The sequence below is a fragment of the Citrus sinensis genome, chromosome 2 (assembly GCF_022201045.2).
Source record: "Citrus sinensis cultivar Valencia sweet orange chromosome 2, DVS_A1.0, whole genome shotgun sequence".
In the NCBI taxonomy this organism is placed as follows: Eukaryota; Viridiplantae; Streptophyta; class Magnoliopsida; order Sapindales; family Rutaceae; genus Citrus; species Citrus sinensis.
The window spans coordinates 16,479,101-16,504,915 of NC_068557.1; the positions used below are offsets into that span (position 1 = coordinate 16,479,101).

Here is a 25,815-nt window from a genome sequence, read left to right on the forward strand (position 1 = left end):
TAAATGGGCATTTAAGTTAAAACATAAAGACTAAACGAGTATTTATCTTAGAAGCTAATGATTCTACGATAAATATAAATAAGTTGGAAACAATCAAGCTAACTGAGGAAAATTGATTCCCATTCCCTTGATTGACGATTTCAGGCTGCTCTTCCACAACTGCATGGCAAGGCAAGTTGTCTTTCCTTCACAAAATACTGAGAGCAATGACCTTCTTGGCAAATCTTCCCAATTAATTACTGAATTACACAGGTAAGATTTTTGCCTTGGAGGGTCTAGAGAATCCTTAACAATGTTACTGAATCCATGCTTTTCAATTCGATCTCTACTAAAACAGTTGGATGAATCAGCTTCAGTATTAAGTTGATCTAAGTTTATTATTTATCAATTCAAACAACTCAAAGCATTTGAAAAACACGACCTTTATTCCATCATCATATAAACGTGTATCGAGAGTTACAAAGCACAAGCCCACTGACACCAGCATGTCTAACAACACCATCTCTACGTGTAAAATTGCAATGCATAACATTCACTTCATCCCCAATGCCACGCCACGTGTCAGCCATTGTGGTTACATAATCCAACAACTGACAGGATTTGAGGCAGATTCATTTTCTCCACAATATAATATAAGTTACTTCTGCATGTTGCAGAATTTCATACTCCAGATTTTAGATACGATATCTGCCTACGTCGCTTAAAATAATGTGCATGCAATGCATTAGAAATTAGGGTTTTCAAATCTTAGCTTTCATCACTTTCTACTTATAAACCCCTTTATAAAATAATATATGTGAACTCAATTAGAATTCAGAATGGTACCTTGCAAAGATTAAACAAAACTCATGAATATTCAAAGTTTGTTGGAGCTCTCAGACATATCCCAACCAGAATTTAACAACATTTTATAACTACTGTGGCTCTATAAAAAAAATATTTATCCCAAGTCAACTCCTTAGACGTCGATGACTATATTCGGTAAGCCATGCACAAGTAGATGCCCTAGAATTGCGACAAGTAATTTCATAGACTATGTAAGCACATATATAAAATTATGAACCAAAGGAACTAAAGATTATACGGCAACCACGTAATCGAGAAAATTGAGGATCATAATCTGCATGATCAGAATCATGAACCATTTTATTAATAACAATGTCGTCACGGTAAAAAAGATAAAAATAAAAAATAAAAAATAAATTTCCAAATCCTTATCTCAATCTATAATTTATATTTAGATGATGAAATGTCTCGAGATACCAAACAAGGGGACAACCGATCAAGAGATTATGAGCTTGGTTTAATATAATCTCTTGTATTGTAAATATTATTAATCAGTAGAAACACTTATAGAAACAAATGTAAATCATTCATATGTAATACTGTGGTTTAGGGTAATAATAATAAAAGCCATTGACACTAGTCGCATTTCTTGGATTGCACGTAGCCACGTACGATAAAAGAATAAAGGTGGAAATGTACCACAAGCAAGAAGCAAGGTGAAAGAAATAGTATTGTTGACATTATTAAATCAAATAAATTCGGTTGATAAATATAAAAGCTTTTGACGAGTGACTCAAATTGTTAGATAGAGTTGGATGAAACAAGCACCAGAATTTCAATGGACTTTGAATTGAGTTCTCAGTTTCCCCGTATCGAAAGATAGATGGCCCTTATATGTTTTTCCAGAAATAAAGCAATTGTCAAAGCAACACATCATCGTAGATCAGAGAGCAGAGGATGGTTGACTTTGTTGTTGGAGGTAGAGAGGACACCTGGCGTTGCGTGCTACGTGGTGTGATTGCAGTGGTTAGAACTGTAATAACTGTTCCAGATTGGATCATTGGCTTCTATTTATGGAAAAGCACGTGTTCCCCGGAAGCTGACGCGCCTGAATTAAAATACAGCATCGTTAAGACGTTCGATAAAATTGTAGAATCAGTATCATATGCTATAATCATTTTTGGCATCATTAAGTTTATAAATGCATGTGAATGTGAGAATATGTAATATGTTAAAGATTTCTCAGATAAAATCCTAATTAAAAGTATGATTGGGATTGCTTTGAATGGTCAAATAATCACTTATTTGATATTTTAACATTCAAAAAAGTGTTTGCCAAATAAATAATAGTTTACTTACTTTAGTATTTGTTCAATATGTAATTTAATGACATTCTTACTTTGTTAAAGTGATGTTGTCCTCGTTAGAAAAGATATACACACACATATATAAAATGAAAGATGCCACTAAAATATTAAAGAATAAACATATTTTAACATATTAAAGTTTTATTTTATTGTTTAGCATATGGAAATTTGTGTTTTTTGTCTATTAATGACATCCTTATTTTAACAAAGTAATAATGTCCTCATTAAGTAAATTTTATTTCTTTTTATAAATAACAAAATTGGTACATTTTAATCATTTTGTATGAATCCCATAATTTTAGGATTAATTTACCAAACATATATAACTAATTATTTTAGAAGTGATTGTCTAATAATCTAAATATATTAAACATGTTATGAAATTATTTTCAAAGTTGATTATTTCAAAATTTAATGTGGATGTGATTTCTTGAGAATCCATGCAATCTCAAACATACCCAAACTATGTTATAAACCCATAATTAATCAGGCTCGTTATGCCAATGTCTGTGGAGAATTTCGGATCCTGATGTCGTTTTTAAGTAGAGCTGGTGATGACAGCTAAGATTGCAGATAATTTCAATTTTCAAAATTTGGGAGAAACGACATGAATCAAAAACAAGATTTGGGAAAAGTTTGTCCTACGTTACCGTCCAATCATTCTCATTTTGGAAGATTTGCGGTTAAAAGTCAACCCCAAGGGCATCACTTTTTTGGTCAACCCAATAGTGTGAATTCGCTACTTTTATGATGAAGTTATGGCCTTTTGAGTCTCAAAAAATGGTTATATAACCAATCCATTAAAATATATATATATATTTTCAGATCGAAACTACAGATCTCATTTAAATAGAGGTGGGTAAAATTAAATCAATGTTTTAATCTTGAATTTTAAAAATTTAAATTTGAGTGGCCCTTCAAAGAAATATATATACTTAAAATCAATCAGTTAAATTCATAAGAGAATCATAATAATATTTTTATTTATAATTTTTTAATATCTACCTTCCCATAATTTAAACATGGATGATTAGCTAAAGAGAATTAAAAAAAAAATCACCTTAAATAGTCTCTCTCTTTTAAAACACCTTGGCTAGTACATGTATGTAGCCCTGCAATTTCATAACTCGTATTTAATTATAAATTTTCCCCAATGAAAGAATCTAATAGAAACATAACGATATCAAGTCATCTACACTACAGTACACGAGCTAATCGTAATAAACCCAGGCCGCAATTTATTTTACGTTATTTGATGAGATATTTGGGCATAATTGACTTGTGAAATAACAAGATTAGAAAGAGAAACTGATAATAATTTTTTACAGAAAATCATTTTTATTTAACACAGGTGAACATTTCAGTAACGCGTGGCTTTCTAATTCTACACGTCCCTTCTTATATTATAAATAATTACAGTTATAAACCAAAAAAAATAAAATGCATGTACAGCAACTACAAATACGTATTAGACGCCCGCATTATTATTAATATTTTAATGGGGGAAAAAATGACATGCAGAGAAGAGGACACTTGTACATGAGGGTGAGGCCGGCGCCAAATACTTTTGACTTGAAAACAAATCTGGTGCTTTCTTTCTCAGCTGTATATATATAGATCGAGTTACCGTCCCCAATATCATCCACAAGTACACTTTTCTGTTTGATTTTCAGAGCCCACAATTACTTCTATAAAGTCTTTCACAAACTCCATTTTCGCGTACCATCTTTTGAGTCTCAAATTTAATAATAATAAACAGAATGGGAAGAGCTCCCTGCTGTGATAAAAATGGACTCAAAAAAGGTCCTTGGACTCCTGAGGAAGACCACAAGCTCATCAGCTATATCCAACTGCATGGACCTGGCAACTGGCGCAACCTCCCAAAGAACGCCGGTAAACTAAGCATTAATCTTTATTAATAATTTCACTATATATATCCCAAATGATTTTTTTCTTTTTCTTCTTTTGTTTTCTGTTCTAATTAATTCTTTAATTCAATGGTCTAGGGCTTCAAAGATGCGGCAAGAGTTGCCGTCTCCGGTGGACTAATTACCTGAGACCTGATATCAAGAGAGGAAGATTTTCTTTTGAAGAAGAAGAAACGATAATTCAACTGCACAGTATTCTCGGAAACAAGTATGGCTCTAGCTTCTTATATTAATATTTCAAATCATCTATGTATAGTTGGTTAGCAAATTGAATTTGTTGGTTTTGGATATGAATTAGGTGGTCGGCTATTGCTGCTCGGCTGCCGGGACGTACCGACAATGAAATCAAGAACTACTGGAACACTCACATCAGAAAAAGGCTTCTTAGAAACGGAATTGATCCTGTGACTCACGCTCCTCGCCTCGATCTTCTTGATCTTTCCGCCATTCTCAGGTCGACTCTCTGCGGTTCATCGGCGTCACTTCTCAATATGTCAAGCCTTTTAGGCGGCAGCACTCATCAGGCTCTTCTAAATCCTGAACTCTTGAGGCTTGCTTCCACACTCTTGTCACTCAAACAAGACAACCCGGAAATGCTTTTGCAGTATCTTCAGCAGAACCAGCAGCTCTGCAATTCTCAAATGCAAAACCAGATCCCAACGATGTCGAATCTAAATCAGTTTCATCAAGCTCCGCTTTCTGACCAAAGTCCAACTTGCACCACATCCGCTGCTGCTTGCACCTCACTTCCAGATCAATCACAACTCACGCAAGCTGACTTGGATGGTTTGTTATCAAACTTGACGAACTTCAACAGCCAAAATTTATCCCAAGAGAATCTGATACCTCCAAGCTTCGATGAAAATTTTGCTTCACAGCCGCTGCCGAATCAAATGTACAACCGCAGCTCCAATGGGAATCAACATTTTCGCTTTGATTCTGTAATGTCGTCGACGCCATTATCAAGCCCGACTCCGTTGAATTCATCGTCTACATTCATCAACAGCAGCACCGAAGATGAGAGGGAAAGCTACTGCAGTAGCTTGTTGAAGTTTGAAATTCCTGAGAGTTTGGATATTAATGATTTTATGTAAATTAATTATGTTTTTTTTTAATGCATGAGAGTTGTAATAAACTATATCTGTGTTAATTAATTGGTTTTGTAGTTGTTGGTATACATATAAACGTATTTAAATATGGGATTCTTTTTGTTATTTTTTTTTAATCTCCTGCAGTTCCGAGCATTCCTTTAATTAATTGTGATGCATAATCTCGTTTTGATCCCACAGATGGAAAAGTGATGCTTCAGCTATGCATTAATTAATTAATGATAATTTTCTGTGTTTTTTTTCCAAAACTGTGTAGATTCAGGTCCTTATTCATTTAGTGTTTGTCATGTGGGTTCGCATACTATCATAATTAGTTAAAACATACATATGATAAAGAATAAAAAAAAAATTGTGCTGTAAGAGCAATTAAAACTTTTTTAGATCAAGGATCTTGACATGCTATTGTTAACAGAAATTATTAAGACATTTATTGCCATCAGTTTCACTGAGCAAATAACATAGTGCATCAATAAGAACCCTAATGTAATATTGTATGAATCTGATAGAAAATATAATAAGATGAAAAAAGTAGTTGTGATCTCTCTCTCTCTCTCTCTTTTTCCTTTAATGGGACATTTGCTTTTTCTAATTTTGTTTAATAATGATCAATGGTCTAATTAATGGACAAAAATTGGCTTGGAATATATTCAATTTAATTTTGAAGGACCACAAAAAGGGACTTAATTAAATCTAGTGCTGAGTTGACCTATGCTCAACTCTTCATAATTTTCTATCACAAATGCATGGATAACAATATTCAATTAAAATTTAATAATTCTGTTGAAGCTATGAGCATATATATGTAGGGGACTGATCATTAATTTAGAAAAAAATAGTGTGCATTCTAAATTTTCTATAACCATTTTAATTTGTTTTCAAATATCAAATCACGCGGTCGATAACTTTTTAGTCCTTTAGACCAGAGTTCCACACGTTGTATAATTTGGAGGTGTTCCTATATGGCGGTGTATAAATTCTAAGCAACAGTACATTAATGTTAATATTGGATTTTATGAGATGAAGACATTTGCACCTAAGAATTAATTCTCATTAGATTTATTTTTTCATTAACTTTAAATAGAGGTCACTTGAGTTTAGCAATGAGAGACCACTCTTCAGGGTGAAGGAAGTCCAAAAAATCCATTTGTTTATTAGATTAATTTCTCTTTAGTCAAATCAAAAGTACTGCATAAATTTGATTCATGAACAAAATCCAATCATATTTATTTTTTTTAACTACGCTAATCACATTTATTGAAAATCCTTAATTGGATTAATTTTAAGAAAACTCGTTATGGTCAATTTGATAAACAACATATATATGATGCTATACCTCAACTTGTTCACCAAATGGCACAATTACTTCCATTATCAGAAGAAGAAGAAGAAGAAGAAGAAGAATAGTAATAGAGTATTCAACGAGGCAAGTATATATTGTCGGTGTTATGGTTACTTTAGATAATTGAAATATTATTTTGAACATAGACAGACCCAAACATGTACTAATTAATAGCAAAGTAATTAACTTTTTATGGGCAGTTCACTTTGGTTACGCAAATTTATCATCATCATTTCGTCATTATCAAAATAATTTCTTCTTCTTCTTCTATATTAGTTACTTTCATTATAGTCGCCACCGCCCACCCAACAAATCAAAAGGAAATGTGAGCCACAAACAGCTTTTGCTGCGGAAGTGTTATCCATTATATCCTATAATTTCAAAGCACGAAAGTGTTTTGTTGTCCTTACATGCGTTAATAATAATAGCAAATAGCTGCTGAGTGTATTGAAAGAAATTGAGTAGTGGGAATCTATATGCTTTTACATTGTACGTTTACAAAGACAAATTCATCACATGTCTATAAATATGAGGCTGCTTTTGTGGGGACTTGGCATTGTCTCTTACACTAATACACTTTGGCCTTGGCCACCATATGCTAAAAGGGAACAATGAGCTTGACCACGATATACCAATTATTCATGGTCTTGGCCATGATTTCAAACAATGAGCTTTTAAATCAAAGAAAGAATGCTAAAAGGGAACGAGCCAAAGGGGGGAAAAAAATAAATAAAAGGGCTTTTAGGTTATTACGACTAGGATTGTGTCGGAATCAGTCTTAATAAGCACAACGATGATTATGATGGGAGAAAATTAACTATAACATCGGAGCTTAGAAATCCTGCAGATATATATACTTATAATAAAATTAAAAAAATTATTGGAACAACTAAAATCAAGTCTATTATGATATAATTTACATTTCTATCCTCATAAATATTATGTGAAATTTGAGAAGGCAACTATTCTTACCTAATTTTAAAATTAGGAGCAAATAAAGTCTCGTCATATGATGAGACTTTTCTATTATGATATAATCTAAATTTTTATCCTCACAATGAAATTTAAAGAGACAATTATTTCTATCTAATTCTAAAATTAAGAGGAGAATAAAGTGGCTTCGCTTGGTATAGTTTTTCATTTAGAGCTTATTTAAGTACAACTTTTATTAGTATAATTTTTATAAGTAGAGTTTTTACACACAAAAAAAAAATTAATTATTTAGCTATCAATAAGAGATTTTATTAAAAATCATAAAATTAATTTAATAGACAAGTTTTTTTTAAATTATGTTATGAAAAGAATAAAATGAGATTGTTTAATAAGAGAAAAATATTTTAGATATTTTAACATTTAAAAAAATTAATCTCTACTCACAAAAAGTTTCAAATTTAAGTTTTTACTATTAAAGACAAAATAATTTATTTAATCTTCAAACAAATGCAAAAATTCTATACGAGTTTTAGGATTAAATAAATATTTATAATTATTAGATAAGTCATACTAAACAAGCTATTAGAATATATTTAAACTCAGGGTAAAACTATAGTATTATTGTAGTACCATACCACAGTTGGATCCAGCCCACAATTATCACCATAATTAAATTTAATGGTTAGATTCAAATATGGTATGGTACAATATAATACCATAACTGGACCCATAAACTCAAACATTGAGGAAAATAAAGTTTCGGTATATGTTCAGACTCAAACCGACACACTCGAAGTGGGATACGTACAACGGTGCAAGTAACCCATTGGCATGTTTACTTACAGGACTTTGCTAGCTTAAAATTGAGTACAGTACGTTTAGAAAACTTGGAACTTGCAATCGTCATCATATGTTATAACTTATAAAACAGCCTTTCCATTCTACTCGTCGCAGTTATTTTTCTTCCATTTCAGATGCTCACGCCGCCGCCAGTCAAAAAACCTAAAAGAAGCTTTTATTTGGGAAATGCCAAAAGCCAAAAAGTGCCCAATTTCATATTTATGGACCACCAAACGGCGACGCATGTCAATGGATGATTGCTAGAGAGAGATTTACGAGTCCATTTTATATTAACTTATTTATGAACCAAAATCCCACGTTTGTAAAGCTAATTGCTTGTACTGAACGTCAAGAAGATCATTTAATCTTCATCATTGCCCACGAGACTGCAACTAGACCAGCAGCAGCACTATAGTCCTACAAAAAGAAGACACAAGGTATACGTTCAAAAGCAAGAGAAAACTCCCAGGCAAAACTTGGAAGTTGGAAATTATTGATTGAAACCGAAGATGGAAAAGTTTAATGGAGTCTATTTTGGGTCAAAAAGCGCCATTTTTATTTATTTCCATTAGCTGTTAATTTCTTTATGGTTGGACATGTATTTTGTGATGGCTTAATTATGAATTTTTCAGTTTCCAGGTCAAAATAGAAATAATGGGTGATCCGTAAATGAAGCAAGTGAAGTGATGGTGACATTCTCATTGCCTTACTCGGAAGCATTGAGACTTTCAGACTGATGCATTTTCAAAGCAAAATCAAATTTCTAGATGAAATTAATCAAAAGTCATGAGCGATGACGTTCAAATCCACATTTTTTTTTATCTCATTAGACTCTTATTAGAATTTTAAATTTTATTTTGTATGCAATTAAAATTATTAAAAAGGATTTTTCCTCAACTCCCTTTGTAAATTTACAGACTTGAAGTTCCATGAGAATCGAAGATATATTTAAAGGCAACCTTAATGAAGTTTCATGATATAAATTCGAAGTGATTCCTAGAATTAGATTTACAAATATATGTTAAAAAATAGATTTTTTTAACAAGAAAAATGGCTGAACAAAATTCAACCATGGGTAAAAAAATAAAAAAAATAAAAAATTATGTTCACAGTTGTTCTTTCACGTGTCTATTACTGCAAGCACCTAAAATTCATGTATTCGTGGTATGAGAAAGTTGATGCGAAAGGCTCTGAGGCTGACTTCAGAGTGAATTGAGGAGTAACTAATTCATGTATTTCTTGACTTTAATTTTAGTGCATATGTTCAATCTCCATGCATGGATAAATCTGCAAATTACATGCAGAGAAATGGAAGAAGAAGAAGTGAAGAAGTAGGGAGATGCTGGGTTAGAGTATTCTAAGATAAGACGCTGAAGGACAAATTGGAAATTATATGGGGTATGCAGAGAAATTAGATTAATTTAAAATTTTTAATAAATTTTTTAAAAATAGGGTCAGATGAGATAAATAGAGGAGGTTTTTGTTGTTGTTTGATTATTTTTTTAATATAGTTTTTGTATACTAAATAAGTTATTTTGTCTCTATTAACTAGTAACTAAACTCAAATTTTGAACTTTTCAGAGTAGAGATTTAGAAACTTTTCTAAAACATTAAAATATTTAAAATATCTTTTACTTATTTCATTATTCTCATAACATAATTTTAAAAATCTTCCATGTTTAAGTAATTTTAAAATTTTTAATAAAATTTCTTATTGACAACTAAATAATTAATTTTCTTTTATAAAAACTCTATTAACAATAACTCTACTTAAATAAATTTTACTTTAATAGTTATTCTAAATAGAACCTTAATACCACCGAGTAAAGTCATAACTTACTCCAATTTGAATTAAATAGCCCATGTTTCGGCCCATAACCCATACTAAAGCATATGTTAAATGGACTGCTACTAACTTGGGCCCGCCAATATAGTGCATTAAGCCGATTTTCAAAAATTACATTATATGTATCTTGAGTTTCACATCTCGTATTAAATAAATTACTAAATGATTATATCATCTAAAGGAGTCTTAAAGGAGTACATCATCACTTAAAATCTAAACTTTTCTTTTGCTTTTTCTTCAAATTACATGCATTGTTTCCTTTAACTTGAAAACAAAATGTTATTATCCTTTTCATGATTATTACTTTCACCCTTGTGCCCTTAGGCTTTTGAAAATTGCCTTTCCTTTCTCTTGAAATTTAGTAGCATTACGTAAGTAGTAGTGTTACTTGGATGTTAGGATCTCCTCTTCATAGGAATTAGTCTCTGTTGCCTTTCCAGTTTGATTCAAGACCGTTTGGTATAAAGATGTTATAGTTTTTAAGCCATAGTTTCGATAGAAAAAAAAAAAAAAAAACAAAGTGTAACTATAAAATAAAAGTTGATAATGTATAATAAATATGATTTTTAAATAATAATTTTTATAAAAAAATAGTAAATATATTGTAGGATTTTCACCATATAATTGTGAAAATCAAATTAACCTATCTTTTAAGTCATAGCAGTTGATGTTTACCAAACATTTAAGTGTTGGACCTGCCTATCCTCAATACTAAACAAGCCATTAGTAAATTGTACACTAACTATTATTTGTTGAGATTGCCTTCTTTAAAACTTTAGTGCAATTTGCAATGTAAATTTAATCATTAAGTAATTTATGATCGTGGATTAGGATTAATTAATCATATAAAAAATCCAAACACCAAGTCAAAATATTTTTTTTTATAATGTTTACGAGATCCAAATGTTTCATATAGAATTATAAATCATTCGATAATGTTGTTTCCTTCTAGAGAACTTTTGAAAGTAATTTATAAACCCTAATGGAGCACATAATCGCACGAGTGTGTAGTTAGTTGATCCCAAAAGGATTTGCATCTATAATTAATCTAAGAAAAAGTGTCTCCAAAATAATATTTTTGCCTTCATTAATAATCCACATTCTCTTTTTTTTTTTTTAACATTTCAAAATTAAAAAAAAAAATTGAAAAGTTTGCTAGTTGCGTACATAATGAATTGGAGTGGTTGAAAGCAGCTGCTTTAATTTGTTTAATCTTGGCATGCCTTGAAAAGTTAGTAACTAAAGGAAAGCCACTTTGATAACTTTCCTCCTATAATTTCTAAATTATTTTTACTTTGAGCATGATTGATGTCTTAACTTTGTCAAAATTATTTTGATAAAACGACCTGAAAATTATTACTTATTCTTCTACTCTACCATAATACACACTTACCTGTGACTTCTCAATTCCTTCTTCTTCTTTTTTCCTTTTGGTTGCTGCAATTATGCAGATGTTGAAGCTTTCAGTTTCAGCCTTAGGTTGTTACACTGTTCTTTTCATTCTTGGTGTGGACTCTTTTTGGAAAGATAAGACAGGAATTCATCATAAGTTAAAAAGACAACTTACATAAAGCCATAAATGATATTAACATGGACCACTCGCTTTCTTTCAGTTGTCTTATGGTAAAATTGCCTTTTTATTCAAAGTTATTTTCCCAAATAATTGATCAACTTTATCTTCCCAAATAATTGATCAACTTTGCCAGAAGATATATCAGCTCTTTCTGTTTTTTATTTTTTTTTGAAAAAACACTGATGATAATACTGACAATCATGGTGCTATATTGGGGCTAAGGTACATGTAAACTTAAGATCCATCTTAAGGTGATTTTCAGTTAAACATAATGTATTATTAAGTTAAAACATAAATTAATTTGTAAATATAACTAGAAAACAGAGAATGTAATAAAAGGATTTCTGATTAATGCAATGCAAAACTCTTCTCTTCCTCCCTACTCCTCTCTCTTGCTCTTGTGTCTCAGAAATTTTCTCATTCAACCCATTTCCTTGCTTAGAAAACCGCTCTCTCTTGTTTGTCTTGTTCTGTTTTGTATGTTATAGTTTGATTTTCTTTCACTTTACAAGTTAGATATGTGATTTTCTTCCATGATAAAAGAATCGAGGGAATATCTTCTAGAGCTCAAATTGGATATGTGCACTATGCACAACAATTATTGGTGTTGCACAAAATCGAGATCTTCAGTGTGAAAATATTATGATTTGATCAACTGATCATTGAAATATTAGATTATCTATAAACTGGTCTTGTCCATCTATGGGTCAGTTTGGTAATTACGCAGTTTTTAAAATAATTAATGTCAATTGTACTATAAAAATAATTAGTTGTGAAGACAATTAGTTAAACGTTTAGTAAAATTTATTGTTAAAAGTGTTATGAGTTTTAAAAATAGTTGCATGTATTTAATAAATTTTATTGTTAACTTGTTGTAGGAATGTAAATGATTGAATTAGACATAATGTCAAATAAAATTTATTTACAAATTTATAAACATGTAAATAGAATAGTTTTTATCGTGTATATAAAATAATTGATAATAGAAATAAAGATTTTTTATTATTTTTTTATTTTTTTATTTCAATATAATAATAATAATAATAATCCTTTAAATTTTGTTTCTTTATTAATAAGAATAATCTCATATTTGTATAATACGTAGAAGAAAATAAATGGAAATATATTAAGTAGAAAATTGATTCTCAAAAATAAATTTTAAAAAATTACTTTTTTTCCTACTTTTTAAAATCTACTATAGAATGGAGTAATTTTTCTAAAAGTAATTTTTATAAAAAAATTACTAAATATTAAAATTACTTTTAAGCTTTCTAAAAATAATCCCAAATAAACCTTAAATCTTATTGTAAAGTGACGTAATATGTTTTCATGTGTTTAAAAAATATGTTGTATCCTGTAAAAGAACTCTTTTTTTTTTTTAAATTATTTCTGTTGTAAATTTGTAATCCAAGAAGAAAGCAGCCGATATTGGATCCTCGCTCCAATAATTCAAAAAATGGGCAACAATAACAAAAGAAAAACTTTGGCAGCCGAAATGTCTGAAAAGTAGGCAAAGAAACTGGGGGTCTACAGGCTCATACTCACCAGTCACTACTGAGCTGTCACAATTTACAATTTACAATTTCTTTTCAGGGCTAACCAAAGTGACCCGGCAATCGTACAAACATGGAAGATTTATCATGGGTCCGTTTACTCTCTAATTCACAACTCCATCGTTTATTTGTTTTTTTTTTTAATTGAAAAAATAAACTTTTCAAGCTCAATTACCAATGTCTGTATAAAACATCACTCTCTCTTTTGATTTCCTTTCCATCCTTTCTCATTTTGATGCTCCATCGTCACTCCCTTCCTTTAATAATAAAAAAATTTGACTTAATAAGTAACTTTGATATATATATATATATATATATATATATATATATATATATATATATTACAATTAAACTTCTACTAATATTTATAATTAAAAATCGGTCAAATTTTTTCTTAATAATTCTATTATAACACAGTCTAAAATTCGACCATTACTTAATACTGGAAGAATATCTAATATAATTTAAATGATGGGGAGACGAGTAAACACCTAATTAATTTTATTTGGAGGAGAATCGAGTCCCAACTTTAGTGCATGGGTTGCCAATAGGTTACAAGTCCATTGGCAACTTAATAAGTGACTCTAAGTGTAAGCAAATAAGGTGATTGCGTAAGATTTCATATTTTAGGAAGACCTTTTTTTTTTTAGTATTTTTTAAAAACAATTATTTAGTTAATAGAGACTTTTTCAAATTTCGTATTTTGGAAAAACTATTAGATATCTCTTTAATTAATAATTACACTTCAATTAAGAATTTTTTTATATAGAAAATATATATTTAGTAACCTTAATTTAAAAGAAAAAAAATCTTAATATTAAAGAGATATAATTAATAATATTTTCTAACCATTAATTTATTTATTATTATTCTTTCACAGAAAAAATTAAATTCTTTACATTTTCAGTTTCCTAAAGAATTTAATTATTTAACGTTGGAATCTTTAACTTTTAGTATTCCTTTTGATTTCTGTTACAAACCCAATAATGTTAAAAAATTCGGTAGACAAAAAAATTTCTTACTACCTTCTCTACAAAGAAAATTAAAAAAATTTATTGGTTCATTTAAAAAGATAATTTCTTAAAACACAAAATCCATATTCATTATATGATTATCAATTTATCATCTCAACTTTCTATGTGCTACAATTCAAATTATTTTATTTGAAAATAGTAGTGATCTTATTTATTTGTTCGTTTATTTTTGTAATGGTTTTAATAAAAGTCAAAAGGATATCTTCTTAACTAATGCTTTTTAGATTTTGCTTTTGAATTCTTTTAAGATTTTCTTATTATTATTGAAATTCAATAATTAAAGATGAAATATTTTTTTTGAGTTATTTTATGTTTCTTTAAATATTAAAGTTACAGAATAAAAAGAAACGTCATAGAAAAAATTCATTTAAGACCCTAAATATTCAAAAGCAGACTCTAAATGTAACAAAAAAAAAAGCTAGGAGCTTGAAGAGCTTCCTTTTTCCTGTAATATTTACTGAAGGTAAGGGACCAAGCCCAGAACCCCAAGATAAAAAAGTTGACATATAAAAAGAGAAAGAAAATTGGATATGGGTATTCGAGATTGTAGAGCTTTATGTAAAGGTGCTTTTTGCCGGAATAATTTTGCTTGATTGACGCTTTATGTTTGTCATTAAACTAAGACCCCTCTTTCCTCTGGTGACCATTTCTTTAGAATTTATGTGTTTCTTCTCTTCTGTAATGGAAGCTCCTTCTGTGTGTGTTATTTTGTCTTTTGCACAATTGGAATATGCGAAGAGAATCAAGATTCAAGATTTGCTTGAAAATCGAAGACATTGGTAGTGGGCTTGGGCTCTTAAATAATAAAAAATTGTGAAATTTGCATAAGTCGCTATTCCATGTGGATTCAAGGTTCAAAATTTATCAGCATTATATTATATTATATGTGTAGGCATTAATATAATATCCCATTATAATAGTTTTATATTATCTGTAAAAGCTAGCCATTTGGTACGAAGATAAAAAAAAACGAAAAAAACACAAAAAAAAAAAAAAACGAAACAAAAGGTTGGTGCTTTGGATTGGCTGTCACGCACGAATCGTGTCCGAGGGCTTAGGCATTACAGTATTCACTTTGGTTTCATGCAGAAATGAGACAATGACAATGCGTTTAAAAGAAATGTGTGAAATACCCATAATGCCCTTTTAAATTCTATTAAAGATAATTAATACATTTCATTTCACTTTCACTGCAATTTAAGTTTCACTAAACGATAATGCTAGAATTTCATAGTTGGAATACATGAATTATATTCCAACCTATGTGTCACCAGATATGAATTTATGACTTGGTTATCTTTTAGGAGTTAATGGAAGGATAAAGTGATTTTACCATAAATAATTTTTTAAAATTTACTAAATTAAAATTAACTTTTAATTAGAATTACTTTGAGTTGTATGACAGCAGTTCCAAATGTATTCCTTAATGAAAAAATAATTTTAACTACTAAAGAAAAAAACTATTCATTACACACATTCTCAAAATGATAGTACAATTACATAGGGCCAGCTTGGAATTAATTTTGAAAGGTAAAACTTAATTTTGATGTTTGATAAATATTTTTAGAAGCCACTTTTGGCAAAATCATCCCATCATACAACATAAATTAAAAAGTAAGGAAAGAGTAGATTTTCAAAATCTGATTTTGAGAATTAGTTTTATACTTAAAATAATTATATATATATATATATATATATATTCATATATTTTATAAAAATTTAAAATTACCCTTATTAATTAAGAAACAAAATTATTAGCTTTAAATAGATTATAATTGTTATTACCAATTATATTGAGATAAAAAAATAAAATTAATAATATAAAATATTTATTTTAGTTATCAATTATTATATATACACCATAAAAAAATATTTTATATACATATTTATAAATGTGTAATTAAATTTTATTTATATTATGTCTAATTCAGTTATTTATACTCTTACAACATTTTAACAATAAAACTTACTAAGCACATATGAATGTTTTTAAAACTCATAATACTTTTAAAAATAAATTGTACCAAATACTTTATTAATTCTTGTATCAGTTGATTATTTGTACAGTACAACTAATAATAATTATTTTAAAAATTATATCATTACCAAAATTACTGGTATAAGATTTCTTACAATGTAACAACTAGCAAGAGATAACCAATCTCAAAAGAGATTATAAAATTAAAAAAAAAAGGATAAGGAAGTAATTTCGGATAAAATTAAAGCGTATAAATTTTTTTTTTTGTTAATAGATTTGCATCAATTATCAAATTATACAAGGGTGTTATTGGTTCCTAGAAAAATAAGAGGATGAAAAGGTTCTCTCAATGTGGGAAGTGGAAAATCTAGTCACCTAATGATAGAGTAGTACACGTGCCCAGGGAAGAGTGGTGGACCAGTCTTAATTGGACTGTCGTATCATCTCATATACATATGTGATTAAAGAATGGTCCCAGTTTGCTTTCTGCTCTGTGATTCATGCATCCACAAGATTTTGTTACCGCAGTACAAGCGAACCGTGCGATTTGTGCTGATTTTGATGAACGTTATCACGCCTTTTTTCTTTGCCCACCTAAAAGATGAGAAAATAACAGGAAAAAGGCATAAAAAAAGTTTTAATTTTATCAAAGGGGAAAATCTTTAAAACGTTTTTGAGATAGAAAATTGTAGAGCGCCTCTCAAATATCCTCTGAAAATCCACTTTTCAGATATATTTCATTTAATTTCAAAAATATCCTTTTAATTAACATTCCTAATATCATTTCAAATCTTTTTAAGTGGGGTTTTCACCCTTAAAATTCATGCTCTCCTATTTATTTCTTTTGCAGCATTCAACAAAAAGTTCTTTTATTTATATCTTGATAATTATGGTTTGAAAATAGTTTCCAGTATAGAAATAGGGATCTAGCTACGTCCAGAGAAATAGTTAATCTACAATCAAAAGAAAATAAATTTGAGAAAAAAATTATTTTAGATTTAGGCAAATAAATTAGATACTTGAGAGGTCATGTCTCAACCCACAAAAAAAAAAGGGGGAAAAAAAAAGCGAGAGAAAGATGGACGATGAATCAGTTGGCAAAAAGTTTTGTATAACAAGTTTCTCTGGCTTTAAAGAGTTAGAAAAATAAAATAAAATATTCATTTGTTTAATTGAATTTAGGTTTGTCTTTAAATGTAATTTCAATAAACGAGGGGTTTTATTATAATATCGAATGGGTGCTAATAGCTCCACTCAATTGTAAAAGAAATTTACTTATTTAGGTTTAAAGTAAAAATTTTAACATTTAAATTATAGTTCTATTTTTGTAAAAAATTAATTTAAGGGTAAACTTCGTTTTACCCATTCTGAAAGAATGGCAATCAATTTATTCTGAAAAGTGTGAAAACATAATTTTTTAATTATTAAAAAGCGTTCTTCATTTATCCTCTTCTTTCGAACGAAAATGAAGTAAAATTAAAAATTTTCATATTATTTGGGGAAATTGAAAATTATCCTTTTATTTATGGGTAAATTAAAATTTAGCCTTTCTACATTGGTGCTTCCTTTTTTCAAATCATGAGTTTCTTGCTCAAACTATATCCATAGAACATGAACTGAACATACACTAGTGAACCAACAGCTTGTTGTATGGAAAATTATAAATCTCTAATAATTGGCATTTTGCCGTCTGCACTTGCGGGTATAATATTGACGGATCTTTTGATTCTCTTTTTCTTGCCGTTATTTATTTGTTTGTTTGTTTTTGGTTCCATATCTTAAAGGCTGAGGTATTATTGTAGCTGTCAATTTTATCATTTTATGCGCAGAGACAAATTACCAAACAGATTTCGTTTTTAAGAAAGCAAAAACGACGAGCGAGTATGAGTTGTAACCAAACACTACCAAGTAACCAAAATACAAAAGTAAATAAATAAAAATAAAACACGCAAAAAGAGAAACTTTGCATATCATATCATACACTGTGACGGTAGGAGAAGATAAAGAATGAAAAAGAAAAGGACGCCACCAGAAGCTGCCAAATCCTCAGAAAGCTTTTCCTGTCAAAACGCAAGCCCCTTGCCTTGCCCCTCGTCTTGTGCTTCTTTCATTTCTGATTCCCTCTCTTTATCACTCGAGTCTCAACCTAACGAATCTCTCTTCATGGACCCCTTCGCCCGTCTCTCTAACCCCCACCAGGGCCACCACCCCTCCTTTTAAAATTATTATATAAAAATTAGTGAATGATGATTACTCGGCTTTATGAACTTGGAGCATCTCCGAACTCCGATCCAATCCACTCATTTTATTGAGAAAATTAACGAAACACTTTCTCGTTTAGACGATCAATGCTTAAACACTTGTTCCCCTTTCCATTTTCTGCATAGGCGCTTGGTTTCTAGATTACTACAAAACCCTTTTGAAAAAAAAAACAAAATATAAAAGCTAGAAAATACTGCTACTTTGAATATCTCCTGTATCTGCTGTCTGAAAAAAAAAATCATTTTGGAAGCAGATTCACAAAAAGCAAAAAACCAAACGTCAACGTTAACGTTCAAAACCCAGTAGAAAAAAAACCCACTTCTTTTGCTTTCACTTGAAAATGCCACCTTTCACCTTTATTTTCACGTTAGTGATTCTGGTATCCGCTTTTCATCTCTCATTTGCCGGTTTACTTGCCGAACCGGCATCCGGTCACGACCAACCGTTGAAACCTGGAGAGTACGCGTCCACCAACACGGTCCCAGCGTTCCCGGCCCAGACCCAGGCAGCCACCTGCCGGCTCGACCTCTCCGCCGAGCTTTTCGGCGGGGTTAATGAAGCATGCGGCCGTGACCTTGACCGGAGCCGGTGCTGTCCCGTACTAGCGGCTTGGCTGTTCGCGGCTCACTCCCGGTACGCTCTCCAGGTCCCGGCGGCGGCTCCAGCCGCTGAGCCGGACCAACCCATGATGCCTGATGACTCGCAGAAGTGCGTCAACTCGCTGCAAAGCGCTTTGGTGAGCAAGAACGTGAAGATTCCGCAACCCAATGCGAGTTGCGATGCGATTCTGTGTTTTTGTGGGATTAGGCTTCATCAAATCAGCTCGCTTAGCTGCCCGGCTGCGTTTAATGTGACTGCCGGCTTTCGAAATGTGACGCCCACTGCTGCTGTTAAAAATCTGGAGAAGAATTGCAGAAATTCTTCGTACTCAGGCTGTACTAAATGCCTTGGTGCACTTCAAAAGGTAGGTTTTTCCTTCATGTGGGTTTGCATTTATTAGCTTATTTTTTGTGTGATCTAAAATTCATAAAATAAAAGTAATTCATTTCAAAGTACTTATTTTATTTTACTGGTATTTTTATGTTCTGTGGAAGCTGAGCAATAATGAAAATGTGGGTATTGAGTGTTTGTGTGATTTCTAAATCATTGGCTTTTAATGACAAAAGATGAAATAGGGGGTGGGCTCTTGCCTTGAGATTATTCTTTTGCAAATCAACCTCATACAAAATTATTTGAAGGATATTGTTATGACTAATTTCATTTTATTTTTCCTATTTTTATGGCCAAATCCAGATGAAACCAAGCGATTGAGAGATTTTTAAACTTGTTCAGAGATTTTTTTTTTTTTTCAATCCAATTTTACAAAATGGTTTAAGCGGTTTTGCTGAATTTTGAAACCTTATCGTGTATTTGTTCATTAATTTTTTTTTTCAAAGAAAAAATATTAGTGGAGAACAATAATTAGTTAATGACTCTTACTTAGGACAAAACACTTTCACTTGTCTTTTTGATATCTGGTGGGGAACTCTTTGTTACCAAATTAAAGCTTCTCTTTGTTAACAAATAAAAAAGAAATTTCAAAATTATATAGAATAAAGATGAGTTCTCGTTAGCTTTTAATAATCCTGTTCTATGTGTATTTAAGTAATATTATATAAATATAATTTTATTTTTTTATTTTTTTTATTTATTAACTATTAATCACCCATGCATATTTAAGATAGGAAATCATAATCCATTTATATGAGCATTAGCATAGTATTTACCTACTACTGATAATGGCTGGCACATAGATAGCTAGATAGACATAGCCGCGAAAAGTGAAGTTGACGCTTAAGGGTGGCACTTTAGGGCTGTGTTTTTGCGGTTTTTTGAAATTAACCAAATACGTTATGCTATATAGACCGTAGAAAACGACGTCGCCATGTGCATTTTGCGCTTTTACATTGGACGCAATTTGACCAGTTTGTCACAAATTTATTTCTTGGTCCGAAATGTCCTTTCATGTGCTCGATAAAATTATTACAGCTAAAAGGCGGGAGCAAGAACGGAACAGCAGAACACGAAGACAACAGGGCAAGCAAGATGTTCAGCAGGGACTGCCAGCTGATGGGGCTGACGTGGCTCCTGGCGCGCAACAAAACGGCGTACATCCCCACCGTTTCAGCGGTGTTGCGGGCCATAATGTACAGCTCGCACCCACCTCACGAGTCCAAGTGCAGCCCTGATCAAGAGAACATGCCCTTGGCCGTTGATTCTCTTCAGTTCGAAAAAACCCAATCTTCATCGTCTTCACCATCACGGCCGCAAAATGTTCGTGCTGTTTTAGTTCCATTTTTATCCCTAATCATTTTGTTTTCTCTGCTGGTCTAGCGGGGTCAACGGCAGCGGTGGCCTCTGGCCTGGCTGGCATCTGTGTATTTTTTTGTTAATTTTTGGGTTTCTGTTGAGGTCACGTGAAGCTGGGAGACAAAGTCTTTTTCGTCATTTTGGCCACTGTAAATTTCAGACTCCTTCTCAGCTTTCTTTTAACCTGTAGTACGAGGACAACGAGTAGTTTACCCCAGTTACCCTTCCCATTTATATTTATTTTTGCTAGGTATATATATATATGAGTCCACATATATATATAAATATTATATATCGTTGTCATATGCTTATCCTTTTTACTGGAAATTTTCTCATGTGCCTATTTTTGTTAAGGCAAAACTTTATGGGTCGAGATTTATTTGAAATTTAAATAAATTCATTGAAATTAGTTAGTTCCAATGGGCTTTGCCAGTTTGTCGTGAAACGAATCCCTAAGACTGAGTATGTTGGTCGCATGGAAATGGGTAATTGTAAAAAAGAATCTATTTCATTTGGTTAAAGCAACAAGCATAAAATATGCTACAAATTAGATTAAAAAAAAGAGCTTTTTCATTGGAAGTCTTCATGTTAACGAATTTCAAAAAAAAAAAGAAAACTTGTATGATTTTCACATGATCAAGGGAGAGAATCGCGGTTGAATGTTTGTCGTTTATCCCCATTTTTCACGTGAATGGGCCGCCGTTCCTCCTCGAGAAAATGAGACTTAAGAGGACAAAATTGAATTAGTAAAACGTACACAAATCTCTTTCTCAATTCACTTCAAAACATATGACCCTGACTTTGCTTCTTTGGGCCTTATATTTTTTCGCCAGTACTTTAAAAACTGTACAATTTCTACCAAGAGTTGGAAAGAATAGCTGATACTACTAATTTTTAGATACTTTCAACAGTTAAATCTTCTTTCAATTTAAAATGTAACGGCTTCCTAGCTTGAAATCGTCCAAAATCAAACCTTACCATCCTTTGCCGATAAGCCACAGCCAGTCAAGTGTAGCACCAGCGAAGATACCACCTAATAGAAACAACACAAGCAAATTTCCCAGTGCATTTTGCTCTGGTCCCTACAAACAAATGAAAGCCAATGGTATTTATTAACCGCCATGGTTTAAAAAACTCCCACGATATGGATACTTTCAAGTGAATGTGTATTGGACAAACCTTGTAGCCTTTTGGTGCAGCAGTGAGTACACAAACAGTGAGGTAACCGTTGCTTAAACCCAGAAAAGATGTTAGCATTATCATCCATCCCTGGTCACCATATTTGGCCGTGAAATAAAATGCTGGTACTAGTAAGAAACGAGAAAGAGTTGCAGCCGTGATATATTTTCTTGATTCTAACTTGAAGAATTTCAAAAGTGGAATGTATCTCCCAATTAGATCCCCTACATTATACATTGCTATCAAAACAACTGCATACCTGAGATTCCACACATTATGTCAGAATATCACTCTAATAGATGTTCACACATTCACTAATGAATGGATATTGAAAAAATTATGTGTGGTAACAACAGATACCACTACAGAACAACAAACTATTTCCTTAAGTCATTTACCATCCACCCAAACTGTGTGATCCAGTATCTTCAGATAAGAATCCAGGAAAGATAGATAATGTCAGTGTATAAATGACAAACATATCAATTGCATAGTCAATATTCTGAAGCAATAGTTGTTTGTTGCTAAAGCGCTCAGAGCATTTCTCAACCTGTATAAAATGGCAGACAATAAAAAAAATTAGTAATTGTGCCTTACAAGGAGCTAGTTGCCTATCAGTAAAGAGGAAAATACTTCTTCTTTGGATAACGTTTGGATGCCACCAGCAGCAAGGTCTGCTGCAACTGTTTTGGATCCTTCTGAGGCTGCCTTATTGCGATAATACTTCACGATGGGTATTTTAGGAAACACAAACGCATAGAGAATAACACAAAGAAACTCAAAAAATGATGAGATGGCAAAGAATAAAACTGCAAAAAACAGTGAAGTCATCAGTATTAACCAAATTGATAACAAATAAAAGCTGTCTTTTTTTTTTTCCCCCTTCCTGAGAGAACAAATTAACAAAAAGAATTCGAACTTACGGGCACCCTTGCGAAGACCATCCTTTGAGTTCTCAAAAGCTGCTTTTGTGATTAGCCTCAAAGCAGAGGTTATAGCCCCTGATGCAGCCAAACCAGCTAGGAAAGACTGAAGAATGGAGAACAAGAGAGAACATTACAAATTTAAAATCAAAATATTAGAATGTCAGAACAGATAAATCATTGGAATATAGCAATAATAACAACGTATACCGACTTGAATTAATTCAGACGTCATGAAGGAAAGGTCTCCAACCATTCCTCCTTGTACATTAGCATCTGCAACTCCAAAAGCACCACTAATGACACAAATTCCAATGAAAGTTCCAAGTCCTCCTTTTCCAGATGTAGCTAAATCCAGCTAACACAGAATAATGAAGTACAATGATCAGGGATAATGAATTAAGCTAGTGGAAGATATCCAATAAATGTTCAAGTGTACACTAGATAGTATAATTTCAGAAAGGATGGATGGTACTTACAACTAAAACTAACAAAGAACTTGCAAAAAACAAAATATATCCAAAGATAATCCTTCTTCTAGTATCGATTTTTGCCTCATGGTATGCCAGAATTGCAAGTGTTATAAGGGCAAATGGCTGATAGACAAGTGTGAGGATTCTTGACGGGTGGTATTGCTGCAAAAATAAATTAAAACTCAAATCAATCTCTTGCTAAAGTAGTAATCAGAGCAAACATCACAACAATTTGTAACAACACTTTAGGATACAATATAAAACAAAGTTAGGATGTGATAATAGATCCTGAAATTCAGAATCCCATAGCTGAATAATGTATTTAATGCATCTTAAGAAAAATTCAAAAGTGAATTTTGGTTGAAGCAAAATGATGCCTATTAAATTAAAAACAAACACCTAAATATGAAACAGAACAAAACCAGATGTATGTGAGGCAGAAGTTAAAAAAAAAAAAGGGTAGAGAAAATGAAGATCATTTGAGAAATGATAGGCTTTGCATTTGAATGAGTGGGTTTCTATTTTATGAAAATGCTTACAAAGGGAACTTTACAACACACTTGAGTATCAAATCCATGCTCATTTTGTGCGGCACTTGTTGAAAACACTCTTTATTTCACTGGCCTTTTTTGCCCTATAGATTGCTATCAAATGGCAAAAAAGTGCAGAAGTCGAAATAAACTATTTTCTCAATGGTCGAATTCAACCTGTCATATACAAATGATCAATAACATGATCTAATTCGCTTATATCCTAGAAAAGTAAAGCAGAGTACTAAAAGAACCATTTTAAAGCCAATCTCCAGGTTTTATATTACGGCAAAATCAGTTCACATTACATATTGTATATGAGATTCAGGGGTCATTACGATAGTTACAAGTCATACTATGAGTGAAACCAGGGGATGTGATGTGAAAATTACCGGGAACAAAAACACATAGTAATCTACGACTGTTAGCATACTGTTCCATGAAAAGAGGCACCCGTTTCCGAGAAGCCAGCACACAGCCATAGCAGCATACTTTCCCTGAATTGCAGCAAAAGTACATCAAATATAACAAAATTTTCGTTTCCTAGTCAAGAATCAAAAGGGTTTAATGGCTAACCTCAAGCCTATCTGGAGCCCGATCAGGTGAAACCATAATTACTTTCTTCAAGGACCCTAAAAAGACAATTGCAAATGAGAACAACTATATAGCTCAATCCTGTAGAGAAACAGAGAATAGAACATAAGAGTTCCGGTCTCTCTATGCACTTTTAATAAGATATCTGAACCGAAGAATCTCATACAATAAAGGACAAAACAATTGTAAAATCCTTTAATATTATGATTTTATGATGATGGTTTTTGTTACCGTTGTTTCACCATTACACCCGTTAATCATTTTCCTTTGAAAAAAAAATTGTTAAAAAAAAAGAAAGAAAAAAAAAAGAGAAACTTTGAAGTATTAATTTATTAAACTAAACTCACTTTAATCATTGCCAGCACAGAATTTCGGCAACCAAAAGGCTGGACGATCATTACTTATTTACACTTATTAAGAAGCACTCTTCGAAATGACAATGCATTGCACATGGGCAATTAAAAAGCCGTACGAATTCAATCTATGAGTACCTTTTACTAAGTGGGAAGCTACGTACGCGAGGGATTCTTCAACTTTTCTTTTTTTTTTTTTTGTGTAGAATCTGGGAAGCAAGTGAAACGAGAAGAGTATGAATAAAAAACGACTCTTAATTTTTTTAGTTAAATCAGAATCGTAGAAGAGAATATTTTATGCCTATAAGCTTGTGCCAGACATTAGGTTTAGTTTAGTGTGAACACTCTTTCTGCCTTGTTTTCACACCCGCCCATTAATTCTATTAAATTATTATAAATGTATAAAGATAGTGTCACTGTTACCACTCTAATTATATATATATATATATATATATATATATATATATATATATATATATATATATATATATATATTTTATATACTGAGATATTACAAATCAAAATTCTACTAATAATTTTCACTCTAGTAATTTTATTATAATACAATCTAAAAACCGACCTTGACTAAATAATATAAGGAGTCTCTTTTATCCTAAATAGAGATTAGAGAGAGACAGATAAACTCCTACTAAAAAGACAATTTGAGACTCAAACCTGTACGCCCAAAGTTTTGTGGGCGCATCCGCGCATGGAACGCGAATGGGGTACGGCACTCTAAAAAGTTTTTGAATTTGACTAGCATACAATATAATGTTTAGGGGTGGGCACGGTTCGGTTCGGTTCGGTTCGGTTCGAAATTAAGTAGAACCGATTTAAATCGGTTATTTTATAAAAAGAACCGAATA

At 31.5% G+C, this 25,815-nt stretch overlaps 3 protein-coding genes across 7 annotated transcripts; 2 read left to right on the forward strand and 1 right to left on the reverse strand.

Moving 5' to 3' along the window:
• The first annotated feature begins 3,814 nt into the window (after positions 1-3,814).
• LOC102608092 (transcription factor MYB102) lies at positions 3,815-5,276 on the forward strand. The gene is made up of 3 exons (XM_025094694.2): positions 3,815-4,046; positions 4,160-4,289; positions 4,380-5,276. The coding sequence occupies exons 1-3, from the start codon at positions 3,914-3,916 to the stop codon at positions 5,173-5,175; spliced, it is 1,059 nt and encodes a 352-aa protein (XP_024950462.1). The 5' UTR covers positions 3,815-3,913; the 3' UTR covers positions 5,176-5,276.
• A 12,975-nt stretch (positions 5,277-18,251) lies between these two features.
• Positions 18,252-21,137, forward strand: LOC102607797 (uncharacterized GPI-anchored protein At4g28100). Its single transcript, XM_006469755.4, has 2 exons — positions 18,252-19,512; positions 20,577-21,137. The coding sequence occupies exons 1-2, from the start codon at positions 18,889-18,891 to the stop codon at positions 20,919-20,921; spliced, it is 969 nt and encodes a 322-aa protein (XP_006469818.1). The 5' UTR covers positions 18,252-18,888; the 3' UTR covers positions 20,922-21,137.
• Positions 21,138-21,651: 514 nt separating this feature from the next.
• LOC102607316 (equilibrative nucleotide transporter 3-like) lies at positions 21,652-25,231 on the reverse strand. 5 transcript variants are annotated; one of them, XM_006469753.4, is made up of 9 exons: positions 25,088-25,231; positions 24,579-24,634; positions 24,395-24,499; positions 23,479-23,634; positions 23,214-23,357; positions 22,710-23,105; positions 22,475-22,626; positions 22,077-22,335; positions 21,652-21,979 (listed from the first exon to the last, which is right to left on the reverse strand). In XM_006469753.4, exons 2-9 carry the CDS (start codon positions 24,612-24,614, stop codon positions 21,872-21,874), a joined length of 1,356 nt encoding a protein of 451 aa, XP_006469816.1. In that variant the 5' UTR covers positions 24,615-24,634; positions 25,088-25,231; the 3' UTR covers positions 21,652-21,871. The 5 variants fall into 5 exon arrangements, with proteins under 5 accessions (XP_006469816.1, XP_052291031.1, XP_024950893.1 ...); XM_052435071.1 differs by having other exon boundaries at positions 24,579-24,677; positions 25,088-25,106; XM_025095125.2 differs by lacking the exon at positions 25,088-25,231 and adding an exon at positions 24,944-25,030.
• Positions 25,232-25,815: the final 584 nt, after the last annotated feature.